Source organism: Hipposideros armiger, unplaced genomic scaffold, assembly GCF_001890085.2.
Source record: "Hipposideros armiger isolate ML-2016 unplaced genomic scaffold, ASM189008v1 scaffold_51, whole genome shotgun sequence".
Taxonomy (NCBI): domain Eukaryota; kingdom Metazoa; phylum Chordata; class Mammalia; order Chiroptera; family Hipposideridae; genus Hipposideros; species Hipposideros armiger.
In genome coordinates this window covers 1,253,816-1,270,350 of record NW_017731401.1, presented here as the reverse complement: position 1 = coordinate 1,270,350, position 16,535 = coordinate 1,253,816, and the positions used below count along the sequence as shown (strand labels likewise).

The window sequence follows — 16,535 nt, the reverse complement described above, 5'->3', positions numbered from 1 at the left end:
AATGAATTACATTCTTGCCCACTTTGATGCAAACACTTGAGAGTTAGACAAAGATGTTTTCATAAAGAAAAGTAAGACGCTAAAGAATGGATAGTTAAAATTAACTTTAGGGTTTTTATCCATCTTTATAAACATATATTTACAGATCCTCAAAAAGATTTTAAATAAAGCACCTATTTTCACTTATAAAAAAAAATAAAGACACAGGGCACTTAAAAAGTTTTTTTAAAAGCCAAGACGCATTAAAAAAAAACCTAATAAATTTTTAATTTTTTCCTTTTTGTAACAGGACAAGTAACAGATACATCAAACTTCAGAACTTCTCAAGTATCTAGTTATTATACATATTCCCATCTGTCTTGCAGGGAGGGATCTTGGTCGGCTTAACAATTTCAGGTAAAATAAGCTGCATAATAGTATATATTACAATAATAAATGTACAATGTTTACATGAAATATGTTTTAGAAGTAAGATAAAGATGCAGCTGCATCAAAAGGTGACCTTTTAAAATACCACAACTATTTACATTCACTCTTGCAACAGGTCACAAGATGGGGTCACTAAGCTCAGGTAAGTCACTATGATGCACATAAAATACAGAAAGATTATTTTATATATTATATATATGTATATTTTCACACTTTAGCATCTGAGACAAACTGAGAATTTAAAATTTATTCTCTTCAGATAACAAATCATTTTTTTATTCTTCATAAACATGGTGCCCACAAAAGCACATAGGTAAGGCACAATAGGGTTTTGTTACAGAACAGTGTGCATCATGTTTACTTAACCAGAAAAACGTGCATTATCTGTGCAAGTTCATGCTGCAAACCCAACACATATACAATAAAAACCAAAACTGAGCTTTAAACAAAATCAAAATTGGTACAATGCCAGCTGTTTCACATATTCATTTGGACTGACAATGATATATCAACAGGTTATTCTTTAAAAAGCCAGTTGTTACATTACAAGTAAACTTTGTTCCACAACTATTTTAATCTGAAATAATAAACAGTAAAATAAAGTAACTTTACTGAAACAAAGTAAATACCGAGGCACAAAGCAATGGTCACTCGTGCATTTACTATACAGCAAACTTCCATGACCCAAAATTGTAAGTATAATTTTTCAAATACACATTTTGCTGAAACAATGTGCCCTGCTTTAAACTTGACATATAACAGGGGAGCTAACATTTCATTAAATTATAAATAGATTGGGAAATGACTTAATCCCAATGGTACTATATCATAGCCCTAGTATTTATAATAAATACAACTTTTCACAAAATACTTTTCCAATATCTGCCAATTGTTTTTTTATTGCTCACATAAATTTGAATCCATTACAACTGATATCGAAACTTTCACACAAAATCATATTCACGACATTTTTATATAAAACCTATAAAAGATATTTGAAACTTGTATCTAATACTTTCAGGTGTTTGGCTGTTTGATCTATGTGATAGTACAGCCATATGCATATGTGTGTGTATATATACACATATACACACACGTATATACATACACACATATATACATGTACATATATATACACATTAGATTATGAATAAAATAGGAAGCTTATTTTACTGCTTTAATGCAGACATACTCACAAAACAAGACTACTTTTGCCACCACCAACATTTATACATATATACATAAGCCAGTTTAAGTACATATACATCCACTTATATGTAACCAATAAACCCATATTAGTTTTCCCATATTCCAGCTGTAGCAAATAAATCTCTTACAAGCAACAGAAATCTAAGGTTAAATTGGGAAATGAACAGTTTTACCACATTAGCCTGTAAGGAACTATGCAGGTGACTGTATACAAAAATTCACAACATTAGTTCACAGGAAATTATAGAAATACAAGAAGCCTCTTCACCATGCTTTTGTGTGGTTATCAAAACACTTCTTGGTGCAAAAATACAACCACCACATCTGAAAATGCTTAATAAAGTCAATGTTCCTCATGCAAAACTCTAAATGCATTGGCTTAACTGAGCTCCAAAAACTGAATGAAACAATTATTTATCTACTCAGCATTGCTGCCTCACTGCTAAGTCCCTTTGGAACCTTAAGATTTCTGGAACGTTCAAACAGAGCTGTATTCAATAAAAATATTACATACAAAAAGCATTTAAAAAGGAAGACAGGAAGCCAAACAGGAATTTTCCTATTGTAAATAACAGTCCTAGGAGTGGAAGAAAGTCTTTTCAGGAACCTCCTTGAGAATTGGCTAGGCCAGTCCGAAGACGAAGATGAGACATAGAGTTCATATGTTTATTTGATGGCTTCAAGGGAGTGTTGCAAGTAAGAGCTTGAGGAAAGCGATGGTGATATCTATCTAGTCGTAAATATTTTACTGTAACCAATTTCCCTGTTGTAAGATAAAAACAATATTTTAGATATGTAAAAATGTGCTTTTTATAGAAAAATTGTGGTAAAAAACACATAAACACAAAATGCACATAAGATAACCTCAAATTATTACTCTAAAAATGTGAATCTAAAATTCTTTCATTTAAAATCTAGTATAGTTTAAATAGTAAGCCATAATTTATATTTTCAAACATTTCAAAATGTTTATTATAATACTCAAATTTCTTACCATCAAACCAAGAGCCATGCAATGCCTTAAAAGCTTTTCCAGCATACTCTGGAGAGAGACATTTAACATATACACAACCCTGTGATATTAAAATAAGAAAGAAAGAATAGTCTTAGTTTAATAGCAACAAATCTAAACTGTAGAATTCAATCATAAAAGTTACTTTACCTCACGTGAATTTTTGTCTACTGCAATATGAACAATGCCATCATTATCACTGCATTTTTCTAAAATTGCTTCTTGAATTGCCAAATGCCACTGATCCCCTATTTCCCTAAAAATTAATGAAAACAAAAATCAACAACCATATGCCTACTAAGAAGTCTTTATTGTCTCTTACAACATACATATCCTACCAGAATGGGGATAGTTTAAAAACTACATATTGTTACAGGTAGTACTAAGTAAATGCTTGCTGCTAGCAGTAGGTAGAGTTAAGATAAAATTAGCATTCGGAAGTCTCAGCTCTTCTCTCTTTCCAGTGTAAGAACACAGAGCTGAGGCAATGAAGGATGAGCCCACCACAGCAGAACAAATGTGCTGTCATTGATGTTTACAATCCCATGTACTTATAGTTCTTTCTTTTTCTTTCTGCACAAGTGTTAATAAGCACTTTAGTGAGTTGTAGTGAACTGGTAAAAATTGATTATTTTATTTTTAATGATATTATCAAATTCACAAATTTAAGGAAAATTCTTAGTAAATACAGTAAGTCCTCACTGAATATCGTCAATAGGTTCTGTGACTTTAAGTGAAACAACATATAACTAAACCAATTATACCAGAGGCTAACTGATATAAACAAGAGTTAAGGTCCTACACATACCATCAACATAACGAAATAACACTGAACGAAACATTATTTGAGGACCGCCTGTAGTGTATTCTGAGCTTCTCTTTTCCAAAATAATGAAAGGGTGATACAGGACAAACATTTTGCACAAATAGTCACCTCATTATGAAGAGAGCTTTAAGATTTCCTGCTGTAGTAATGTACATTTGTTTTACTTGTGAGATACAGATCGTGGGCCAGGGACAAGGTGGCTACACATTAACTGGTAAATCTTCATCTTAGGTAATACAATACTGAACTGGCATTGATTTCCTAATCCCTAAGGTATGAGGAAAGATTCCCAAGAGGGATTACCACTTTGCTAATTATTTTTATCTCTGCAAAAATGGATGCTATGTGTGTATATACTGACAGTGCTTCTCCACATGTCTGATTTTGCTGTCATTTATTTGGAATCTCATCATATCAACTATTTCTTGAAATAAATGAGTCATTAGATAAGACTTATGAGTATTTTACATGTAAACAATTTCCACTGAGAATTTTTTAAAAAACAGAATTTGCCATATTGGACAAATAAGCAGTCACCTCTAGAAAGCAAATTCTAAAGATTATTACAGGGGCTGGCCGAATGGCACGATGGTTAAGAACTGGCTTGGGACGCCAGAAGGCCCCAGTTTGGATTCCACATATGAGGGCCAGTGACACTGCCCTCTACAGCTGCCCTCTACAGCTAAGATGCTGAACAACAGCTCAACCTGGAGCTGGGCTGCCATGAGTCGCTGGCGACGGCGTAGGCTGCAGCCCCTGCTGCAGTGGGTTGCCATGGGCTACCATGTGTAGCCAGCAGCCAGCATGAGCGGCCAATAGCCGCTGTGAGCGGCCGTCCAGAAGCTGGCGACTGATCTGCCTCACCTGGGAAGAAAGCGATGATGGTGCCAGCTTGGGCCAGTGAAGCAACGTCCTCCACAACTAGACTGAAGAACAAAAGGACAGCAACTTGTCTGTCCCCCTTCCCCGAATTCCCCAGCACTGTTCTCATCCCCCAATTAAAAATAAATAAATAAATAAATAAAATAAAATAAAATAAAGATTATTACAGCTTATATATGAAATCTTATGGATTCTAAGGAAATAACTTTAGACTGCTATTCTCTGAATGCATGTGCTGCTGTAATTATATAGGTAGTTTCTCAAATATTACATAGACAAATAGGGCTTGTAAAAGGGAAGGTGTGTACATCTTTGGAGAGAATTTTTACAATTAGAGATTGGAAGTTTTAAAATAGCAGATATTTTTTATCTCCATTGCCTACTGAGGTAAAGAATGTTGGCAGACATGACTTACACATCTAATAAAGGGTACTGTTTGTCATCATGTGTGTCATCAAATTGACTCAAACATTTATCTGCTGTGGGGATTCAAAATAAATATCAGGATTTATGGAAGTTTTACAAATCATTATACATCTGTGTCTTTTGGCCAAACCATTGGTTGGAATATAATAAAAAAGAAGAAAGGAGAAAAATCATAACACTTCCAGTTAAGAGATTCAGAAGTAATAGAGATTTTTTCAATTACAGACATAGCATTGTAAGAATTTCATGCATTTCCAGCCAAATAATCCATATAAAAATTACATGTGCCTCTGATAATACTTACATAACTGGATCAAACATATTTCGGATCTTTAGACACGGTGTCAAACTGTTTGGTGGTGAATTTCTTCTATCTAAATGAAATGCTATAAAAAACAAATTAGTTATATTATTTGCCATTGTTCTATTTTGTTGAAAAGTTATTCATTCAGTTTATTAAAAAAATATTCACTGCATCCTTTTCCTATGAGCCAGACCCCTAGATGCTAAGGTGACTAAGACAGAGTCATGGCTCTCACAGAGTTTAGAGTCTAGTAGGGGAGACAGTGTCACGCAGGAAATAATAGTTGTGGTAAACCCTAAGAAAGAAGAGTACAGAAAGGTGTCAAAGTAACTTAAGCTTATGTCTGGGAGTATCAGATAACACTTCACCAAGGAAATGAAATTTATGCTGGGACCTAAAGAATAAATACAAATAAGCAGAGGAAAGAGAAGTGTAAAATACATTTCAAGCAAAGGTGATAGTTTGTACATAGCCCGAGGCATGAAGGCACTTGGTTTATTCAAGACAGCCACTGTGTCTAGAATGAGGGCAACAAAAGGTAAACCTAAAGAAGGAGATGTCAGATTATTCAGGGCCATGGAGGCCACATTAAAGTATTTAGACATTACCATAAGAACACTAGAAAGCCACTCAAACATTTTAAGGAGAGAAATAGTATGATGAGATCTGTCTTTTAAAATTTCAGATTTAAAAATCGACTGTCATGTGGAGAATCAATTAGATGAAGGCAAAAGTGAAAGCAGGGAGACCAGTTAGAAGGTTGTTACAGCTGTGTAAGAGGGAAACGATAGTAATGTGGACAAGACAGGCCAACAATGCAGATGGAAATCAGTGGATAGAACTGGGACATAGTTTGGAGTAGATCTGTTGCGATTCATTTAAAGACTGCACATGGGGGTAAGAGAGAGTAGGGGTGACTCCCAGATTTATGGCTGAATCAACTAAGGAGAGTATCATTAATGAGACAGGAACACTGGAGAAAAAGTCAGTTTGGGGAGAGAAGATATTGAGTTTGTGCACATGTTGAATTTGTGGTGCCCATCTCCCAGTACAGAAGATAAGTATATAGCTGGGTATAAGAATCTGAAAACCGGAACACAAGACTTAGTCTAAGATACAAATTTGAGAGTTATCAATATATATGTGGTAAGTGAGTTGCAGTATGAAATCATCTAAGGCAGGGGTCGGCAAACTGCGGCTCGCGAGCCACATGCGGCTCTTTGGGTACGTACATGTGGCTCTGAAGTTAAATTGAAAATGAAAATAAATATATTTATAATATTACTTTAAATTTTCCTTATTTGTAAAAATATATTTATAACTCTCGAATAATTTTTAAATTGTTGTGAGGGTCAGGACTGGTTCTTTTTCAGGGGTCAGCAAACTTTTGAGACTGAACGTACCCAAAGAGCCGCATGTGGCTCACGAGCCGCAGTTTGCCAACCTCTAATCTAAGGAGACAGGTAAAATGAGAAAAGAAGATGTCCTTGAAAAACTCCAACACCTAGAGGTCCAGGAAATGAAGAAAACCTAGAAAAAAAGATTAAAGAAATGGTCAAATGGTTGAAGATAAGAGGAAAACCAGAAAAAAGTGGCATTCCCAAAGCTAAAAGAAGAATTCCTAGACAAACTCAATTGTTAACAGTGCTAAGTAAACTAAGGACAGAAAAAAAAAAAAAAGTCCACTGGATTTAGTTAGCAATAGGAAAGTTTGAGAGCTGTTTCCTTGGAATAATGGGCATGGAAAACAGATTGGAGTCAGGTGAAGAAGATGATAGTTGAAAAACAAAAAGACAGTGAGTGTAGTAAATTGTTTAATGCTATTTGCCTGTAAATAGGTAGAGAGACAGGGTGACAGCTACAGGACAAAGTAGCATCCAACACTCTTTTAAACATGACAGAGACTACAGCATGTGTAAGTGCTTGTGAAAAGATCCAGTAGAGGCAGGGGTTTAATACACAGTAAGGGAAGATACCTGAAAAGACCAGAGGGAAGGGCTCGGGGCTTTGTTAAATGAGACAGCTGCTCAACTGCAATAGAAGGTGAGGGTGAATGTGGATTCGGATAATTTTATGGATCGTGTGGTGGAAATTTGAGGCAGGTACAATCTCATTTCTTCTATTTGAGTCATCAACTGAGAATCAGGGGAGGAGAAGGGCAAAGTTTGGAAAAGAGGGGAAATCTAAAACTGTTATTGAGTAGAACAGAAAAGTGAAGCGACTTGTAACATATGGTAAGAACATGAAAGTCTGGTAGTTCTGAGGGCTGAAAGAAGTTAACTATTTATGAAGGTGCCAGTTAACCAAGTTGTATGACTTCCTCCTTCCATGTTCAACCACTTGTACAGAGATAGGCACAGTTAAAAGAGTTTCATCCCTGGCTGGAATTTACCAGGGTAAGATAAAGGATAGGTAATGACTGAAGGTAACTAGCAAGAAAGTGATTGGAAGGATGGATACTGGGAACTAAGATGGATAGGAAAAGACATAAAGATAGGAGGAAGGCTGAAGAACTGGAAAAAAGTAGGTGCACTGAAGAACCGACATTCTGGGGAGTTAAAAAAAAAATGTGTGTGTGTGCATGCGCGCACGCATATATATATGCAAAGTTGAAAGGATGAGTTTATGGCTAAAGACCAGAGTATACCAATTAAAAACTTCAGAAGTATCTAGTGATAAGAAACCCCTGGGGTGTGATGTCCCCAAACAGTGCCGATATGGGGAGGAGAAATGGTCACTGGACATGGGAAATCTCTGCCAAACCCCAGATCAATAATGTCTGTGAATCTCTAGTACCTTCCAGGCTTCTCTAACGGCGTAGAGGTTCTGTTCTTAGATGACCTTTTAGTTGCAAGCAAACTGACTTCCTTGAAATTCTAGTACTGGCCTGGGCCTCAGGGGATGAGCCAGAGAACACAGAAGCATTCACACCACCTTAGTCTAGCCTATACCCAGGTTTCCACAAAATGACAGATTTGGGAGAAATGATTCCTGCCCAATTCTAGTCAAAAAGTAGTCCCAAAGATCAAACTGATATTTAAAATATAATAGATGCTTTGTCTTCCTAACTCAACTGTAATCAGCTCCTGGGGTAAGCAGGGATGCAGCAGTTGGTGAATGATACATTTCAAATACCTCAGGAACTACATTTGGATCCTTTAAGTGAACGCTCTTTATTCCTCACTCTACATCTGTCAGAAGCATAAATAATTCTCTGGCTGCCCAGCAGGTATTGCTTGATTTTTAACTGATGCTTTAAAATACCTTTAGAAATATTAATATTATGTAATCATCTAATTTATATATAACTATGTTTTAGAAATTGAATTAAACATTCAATGTAGATTATTTAAAAATTACTTGGGAAAAATAATATGAAATGACAACAGCTAGTAGTAGTAGTGAATACAAAAGACTATTATAATTATCAACCCTCCAGGCATGTACCTTTTAATTAAACAACTGCATTTATAAAAGGAAAAACATTAAGCTTGTTAATAAGTTAAACTATCTTTTTACATAAGCCACCAAAACCCTCAGTATACAGCCATATTTATATAGCATATTTGTGTTCAGATATATTTAAATGAAAGCAAAACTTATTTTTATGTATTAATATTTTTAAAAAGCTAAGTCAGAGTCATTTAGTTATATTTAGATAGACTATACATTTAATGGCATAAAAATATAAATAATATTAAAACTAAATTCTCTCTATATTAGATATATATGTTCTTAAATGAGGCAAAAGATGTACCACTATCATTAAGGAATATTCCAACAACTTCTTATTAACCTCCTGTAACAATTCTAATTATGATGAAATTCTTAAAAGAACTCAAATCTCTCTTGCTACTAGTTATAGACTGCTTTATCATCACAACCAACCAAAAACTGAACCAATATACTTCTAACAAATAGCTACTAAGTTCTACCTCAGGATTTCCTGCCTTTAGGCTAAAATTACCTCAACCATTAATGTTTTTTCTATTTGCTAACTACGTAATAGTTGTCTTATTTATTCTCAATTCCTTCGTAGGTTCAGGAACCTCTAATCACTGTTAACTGCTTATAAGGACTGTCAAGTAAAGGGAGATTAAATTTACAATTCTTTACATGGCCTATTTAGAAATATCCTAATTAAGATAGCTCAGATGTCTAACTATTACATTGTTTTGCACACCTGAAACTAAAAAAAAAACTAAAAAAAGATACCTCAATACTTGGCATATAGCTTATAGACATTTAACATTTAATACCCTGAAACCTTGATGAAATACTAATATAAAAAGTAGCAGGACACTTTAAAAATATTTCAATTCATGCTGAACATTACTATTACTATAACTAACATACAGTTGTATTTTATCACACTTGAACAGTCCTATCTAAAGAGGATGATAAAGGGCCGGCTGAGTGGCTCAGTTGGTTAAGAGCTCGCTCAAAGGTTTGAGCTCTGAGCAACAGCGGTTCAAGTCCGGCCCGAGCTGAGCTGCCAACAGGTGGCAGGATGGCTCAGCTAAAAAATAAATAAATAAATAAAATAAAAAAATAAAGAGGATAAAATAAAAATAATAGTCTGAGGTTTTAAATCCTAGAGCTTAGAAAGTCCAATTTAACACACTTAAAATAAACTGGACCACTATTAATTTGTAAGGACAATATGGATTATTACTTATGTCAAGAATTGTCTTTAGATTCATCTTGAAAATCTTACATTTTAAAAATATGACAAACTACAATGATAAGAAAAAAATCATACGAACAAAATAATGGCCTTTTCTAGAACTTCAAATGCATATATGAGTATCAACTGCTAGCTCTATGAAGAAATCAGGCTAAGACTCCACACCCATTTATATCAGGCACTGAGGTAGTCAGATCTGACTGGTTCTGAATTCTCTGGTTCCAGTTTCCCAGGGCCCTTCTGTATGCACCCTTCACAACAAATAGTTTATTAATTTAGTGTCATCTTTGACAACATCAAAGCTTCGTATTTATGCCATGATTATATAAGCTTATTATTCAAGCTTTTGAAAGTAAAAATTAAGAATAAAATGGAGTGATTAAATCTTATTTTATTGCAATTTCTAAATAATTTACTTACCATTTCCATAAACACTATGTTTAGCAAACATTGATAAATGTTTTCACCCAACAAAAAGATTAAAAGCAGCTCAACTCACTACTAGTCCTGAAATGCAAATTAAGCTAAGCATGTGACTGTATTTTGCAACTAACCATTAGGATACAAAAAAATTTCAGCGAGGTAACAGTTATCACTAATTGAAGTTTGGATACATAAGGCAACCAATCATCAAACCCATCTATATACTTATATGTACATATGTTTGCAATTATGCAAGCATTTAAAAAAATATGGAGACCCACAAAAGCTACCTGGCATGGAGGATATGCAAGTGGAACATCTTAGTAAGAAAAAGGCAGGCAAGGACCGACCGAGTGGCTCAGTTGGTTAAGAGCTCAGTTGGTTAAGAGCTCACTCAAGAGTGTGAGTTCTGAGCAACAACGGTTTGAGCCCCGGCCCGAGCTCAGCTGCCAACAGGTGGCAGGATGGCTCAGTTATTTAAAAAAAAAAAAAAAAAAAAAAGGGCAGGCAAAAATTGGAAAAAAGAGATGTGAAAAAGTTACGATTCTACTTACATATGTTTTACGTGTGTGTGTGTGTGTGTGTGTGTGTGTAAAACATAAGTTGTATGTGTCTTATTTCCATAGAAAATTAGGAGAAAAGAATGAAGTTTAATCTATAATAACTAAGTTGCTTTGTTAAATGAAAAGAAAAAAAATCAAAGTAATGTATATAGTATTCTATAAAGTAAAGATAAACGATTTAAGTTTACATTAGCCAGGAGAAAAGTGGAAGGATATATAAGATGCTAACACTGTTTCCTTCTATGGGATGAAACTGGAAGGGGAGCTTTGCCTTCACGTCTTTCAATTGTACCATTTTACTTTAAACAACATAAGATTATTGTAATTGAAAAGTATTACAAAAAATCGTACACTTGTGTTTTTTGTTGTTTAAAAATACATACCTTGACCTTGCCAAACTTTAGAGGGTATTACTAATATCTTGTCACAGGATGCAGAAGGCTGGATCCACCGCCAAACCAGAAAATCCGCACCACCTAGTCTTCGTGTTTCGGTGCGAACTCTAGACTCGTTAGCAGCAAGAAAGTCAACAGCTCTATCCCAGACTTTCTTCATTTTTTTCCTTTTATGTGAACAAAATGACAAATTTATCATCTTGGCTTGTTATCTTTTTCAAATATTAGTAATTGATGGCAGTGGTTATTGTTAACTCTGGCTGTTCTAATCACTGCTTACTAATCACTGCTTATGGAGGGTGTTTTTTTTATTAGCTGTAGTCTAATTTTAAATAATATTTTACTTTCTAATGTTTTATATTCAAATTTTTCCTAATGATTTCTATTAACATTCAAATTAAGTATTCAAATAAGTAGAGGTGGCACAATAGAACTGATCTGTAGAATAACGAAATAAACATATTCATGCCTACATAAGTCCATCACATAGCGTTACAAAAGCAAGTAGTATTGGGAAAATATTGCCAGGATGTTTTAAGGAGACATACCAATACTTACACAATCCAAAAAGCAATTCTATCTTCCTTGAAGCAATGTTTTGGAAGTCTGTACACGTTATTTCAACAATCACACCACTGTTCAAAACACTATTTTAACTCGTCTTTTGGAACTGCCTTTAGAACCTATGGACTTCCATGTTAATAGCCTTAATACTGGCAAAACTTTATTAAGTTTTTCAAAAAAGGTTTAGATGCCTGAACCTCACCTCAGATTTACTGAACTTCGATCTTCAGATATGGAGCATAAGTATCAGTATTTTTTCCCCAAAAAAACCTCCACTAGTGATCCTGATCTGTTGCTAGGGTTAAGAATGCTACTTTAGCATATGGTATCATCTTTTATTTTCAAGAAGTTCTTAAGCTCTTTTATTTAAAAAGCTTTGCTAATAGAATAAAATATTTTAAAACATTACTAGTAACACATCACTGGCTACAATCTGTCTCTTCATCAAGATGAAGTTAAAGGAAATAAGGTCGAGATTGACAACAAAGAATCGAAAATGAATAGGGATAAGAATGATTTAGAAATCCAGTTGTCTATTTCACCACTCAAAATCAGGAAGGTATTAAAAGAGGATTTAGAAACAAAGGCGAGTTTAAAGCATAAAAATAAAGCCTGTACAGTAATACAGGTCTAGCTGAGAAGGGTCACAACTTGCAATATAATTTTCACACCTATAGAAAACGCCAACATTCTGATTTATATCAATTCATATGCTTTGAACACACCTGTCAAGAGGCTGTATTAAGGAATCTCGCACATGTGGAATAGGCATATAAGGTTGTAAATCTTTATTTTCCTGGCAAGCTTCATTATGACTTCGTAAAACATCTGAAAATAAATCAAACAAATTTACAAATGAACCAATTACTGGACCATATTGTAGTTTATCACATAATGACTATTCTAGAATAGGAAAAATTTTTACAAATACTATACCTATAATCTTTACCACCATATCATACATCTGCCTTGTTTCCTCTTCCTCTTTTGTCCAGCGATATTTCATGTAACGCAGAACGACACAAACCATCACTATACCTGCAATATTTATATATTTTGTGTTTTAAAAACTGTGGTCAATGGCACTCAATAACATTCAAAAAAAAAAAAAAAAAAAAAAAGGAAAGAAAAAGTTTATCACAGTTTCTACACTGAATATTTTAACTGCCATAATGCGATAACGGAATGAGCATTCAAGACAGTGGGTTGAATTAGCTACATAATTAAAAATACACAGAAAAATTTAATATTAAACATAACCCAGAGTTGCATTTAATCACTCTAGAAAAACCATTTCTTCCATTACAAGTATATTGACAACTGAACATTTAAATTCTAACTATCACATTTTTGAAAACAAAATATGTTTCATGTACTTTTTTCATTGCAGCATTAAACTACTGGAAAAGTGAGTCTCATGAGACCGTAAGCATACTACACCTTAATTTTTTAAGTAAATTATTTTTAAAGGACTTGGACAGAAAAAAAGTCTTTTAAATTACTAATCAAAATAGTCATATATAGGGTCTTTGGAAGTTATGACGCATGTTTGCAACAGATGGCAATAGATCATTTTTGGAAGTACTAGAGTCATTTGCATCTATGTTATTGCTATGTCATTTGACAGCTGACAGTTCTTGCTTCATTCTAAAAAAAAAATTAAGCGATTTGGCTGAGTTTTAGAGTTTTACAACAAGTTGAAGATGGAAGACCGAAATGTGCATTTTTGCCATATTTTAACTGTTTTACTTCCATAACGGGACGAATGTGCGTTATGTGAAAAGTTGCATAAAGTTTACGGTGACAATGCTCTACAAGAATGTCAGTGCCAACAATGGTTCACAAAATTCTGTGCTGGTGATTTTGATCTCAATGACGCTCCTTGGTCAGGGAGGCCCACCGAGGTTGATGACGACAAAATAAAGGCATTGATCGAGTCAAGCCCACGTTACATGACACGAGAGATTGTGGAAACATTGAACATCCATCATTTAAGCGTTCATGACCACCTGAAGCAGCTTAGATACATAAGCAAACTCGATACTTGGGCTCCGCATTAACTCAAAGAAGTTCATTTGATGCGCATATAAACATCTGCAATATGCTCATTAAACGTGAGAAAAACGATCCTTTTTTGAAGCGACTGATAACTGGTGTTGAGAAGTGGATTGTTTACAACAATGTGGTGTGCAAACGGTCTTGGTCCCGACGTGATGATTCGCCTCAAACGACATCGAAAGTAAACATGCATCAGAGGAAGGTTATGCTCTCAGTGTGGTGGGATCTTAAAGGTGTCAGTCATGTTTTTCGAGCTCCTACCAAGGAACCAAACAATCAATTCAAATGTGTACTGTCGGCAATTGGACAGTTTGAACGAATCCATCATCCAGAAACGTCCAGTGCTTGTTAATTGTAAAGGAGCTGTGTTCCATTGAAACAACGCGAGACCACACACAAGTTCGATCATCCGTCAAAAATTACTGGAGCTTGGATGGGNATTGTAAAGGAGCTGTGTTCCATTGAAACAACGCGAGACCACACACAAGTTCGATCATCCGTCAAAAATTACTGGAGCTTGGATGGGATGTGTTGCCACACCCACCATACTCGCCTGACCTTGCGCCATCAGACTTCCACTTGTTTTGCTCTCTTCAAAACTCCTTGCATGGTAGAACGTTCAATTCAGATCAGGCTATAAATCAGCACCTTGTTCAGTTTTTCGCAAACAAAGACAGGTCCTTCTATGAACGAGGAATTATGAAGCTCACTTAGAGATGGCAAAAGGTTATCGAACAAAACGGGCAATTTATCATTGATTGATCTTTGTTCTTTATATAAATAAATGACCTTTGAAAAACACAGACAAAATACGTCATGACTTTTCCAAAGACCCAATAAAATCTAGGAATCTAAATGAAAATTTTAATTCAGGTAAATAATACTTTTTAAATAAAAAATAATTTTAATGAACTTAATTTATAATATTTTATTATTTAAAAAGCTTAATTTTTATATTTTCCTGTTCTATTTTCTAAAGGAGATTTCTATCTATGCACTATACTATACCTGCTTTTTCTATGACATTTGTATGACAAAGTTTTCTTCCCACTTTTCCTTGTAAGTACTGTTTTGTAAGTTTTTAGATTAATACTGACATTATAAAAAACTTCAATATTATTTTATCTTTGTGAAGACTTCTGGATATGACTCATAATGGCAACTATCACAGAAGTAAATTCTCAACCCTGGCAGTTGATGAAACACAGGCACAAAAATTCTAGACTACAATGTTATCTTCTTTCTCATCCTAACAACTTACCTAAACATAACAACAATAACCTGTGGGTGACAGTAATAAAAGCTCGTCGAAAACGGCACCAGAAAGACATCTGTGGTCTCATGGATTGTAAAAACTGCACATCAGTTACATTTTTCAATTCTTCCTCAGGGCCATAACCAACACACCTATTTAAAAATAATTAAGGGAGAATTTAGAAGCAAAATATAGTATTCTTACACTATTAATCATCAAAGTGGAAATCAAATCCTTTACCTTATTCCAACATCTTTTCCATTTTCGAAAATCCACTGCAATGAGGTGTTAAATATATCTTCATATTCGGGACCTAAATCCTAATAAGAAAAACAGAAAACATAGTTAACTATACTTAGTAATTCACATTCACTTGACTCTATGTGTAAACTGTCCTACAATTAACACACAACACTTTATGTAGCATAACAAAAATGTATTATTCATTACAGAAAAATAAAAGGAAAAAAGTCACCATTTCTTCATCACCCTAAGATAACCACTATTAATATTTCACTATGTTCTCTTTTTGTTTTTATACATTTATAGATTTGGGTTGGGTTTTTTAAAAGAATTTGTATTTTAAGTATCATCATAAGAATGAATTAGCTACTTTTTTTTAATGGAACACTATTTTTAGGTGAACAAATGACAAGCTATTCAGAGTTGGCTGTTTCACAGACATTTTCTCAAGTGAATGAAGCAAGCCTGTAAGCTCAAGAAAAACAACTGACCATATTACCAATTATAAAATTCAAGCTTTCAAGTGATAAGTAGAATTTTGAAAAACTTGTATCCATTACTATGAGCTTTACAGTTTCACAATACTTGAAAACCTTTGCAATAAGATTGATATGATATTAATGAATTTGACTTTTGGGTGCAGCATATGACACGTAATCAAATGTGTCAACATTTGAAAGTTCTGCATAACCAGTAAATTAATATTTTCCAAATGATCAATGCATGAGCTATAAAATATTACAGAGGTGAAAGATTATTCTAGTGCAAAATAGACCACAAGACTTCAGAGACTGAGTATGAAAAAGTTCAGTGATATGGTTTCAAATTTCATATTGCAACTAATCGTTAAGAAACTACTACTTGTAGCGCTTTAGTGTGGTATCAAAGAATATCCACAATTATCTTAAAGTACTTTTCCGTTTTGACTACATATCTGTGTAAGGCTAGATGTACTTCAACCAAAACATCACAACAGATTGAATGTAGAAGGTCATATGAGAATCCAGTTGCCTTTTATTAAGCTAGACATTCAAGTGCTTCGCAAAAATGTAAAACAATGCCGCTTCTCACTAAATTTTTTATTTTGGAAAATAGTTATTTTTTCATAAAAATACATCATGTTAACAAGTAATAAGTTCATTATTCTTATCTTAAATAAGAAAATTTATATTTTTTGATTTCTAATATGGTAAATATTTATCTGTGTGTGTGTGTGTGTGTGTGTGTGTGTGTGTGTGTGTGTGTGTGTGTGTAAAACA

The 16,535-nt window shown here is 34.1% G+C and overlaps 1 protein-coding gene across 1 annotated transcript in view; it reads right to left on the bottom strand.

Annotated features, from left to right (window-relative positions):
* Positions 1-247: 247 nt before the first annotated feature.
* Positions 248-16,535, bottom strand: part of LEMD3 (LEM domain containing 3) — a 62,490-nt gene continuing 46,202 nt past the window's right edge. Inside the window, exons 5-13 of the mRNA XM_019640565.1 lie at positions 15,274-15,353; positions 15,040-15,185; positions 12,657-12,758; positions 12,446-12,548; positions 11,145-11,323; positions 5,089-5,170; positions 2,801-2,906; positions 2,633-2,711; positions 248-2,401 (exon numbers count right to left, since the gene is read on the bottom strand). Coding sequence (XP_019496110.1) covers positions 2,238-2,401; positions 2,633-2,711; positions 2,801-2,906; positions 5,089-5,170; positions 11,145-11,323; positions 12,446-12,548; positions 12,657-12,758; positions 15,040-15,185; positions 15,274-15,353 — 1,041 coding nt within the window. The 3' untranslated portion in view covers positions 248-2,237. The remainder of the gene's footprint in view (positions 2,402-2,632; positions 2,712-2,800; positions 2,907-5,088; positions 5,171-11,144; positions 11,324-12,445; positions 12,549-12,656; positions 12,759-15,039; positions 15,186-15,273; positions 15,354-16,535) is intronic.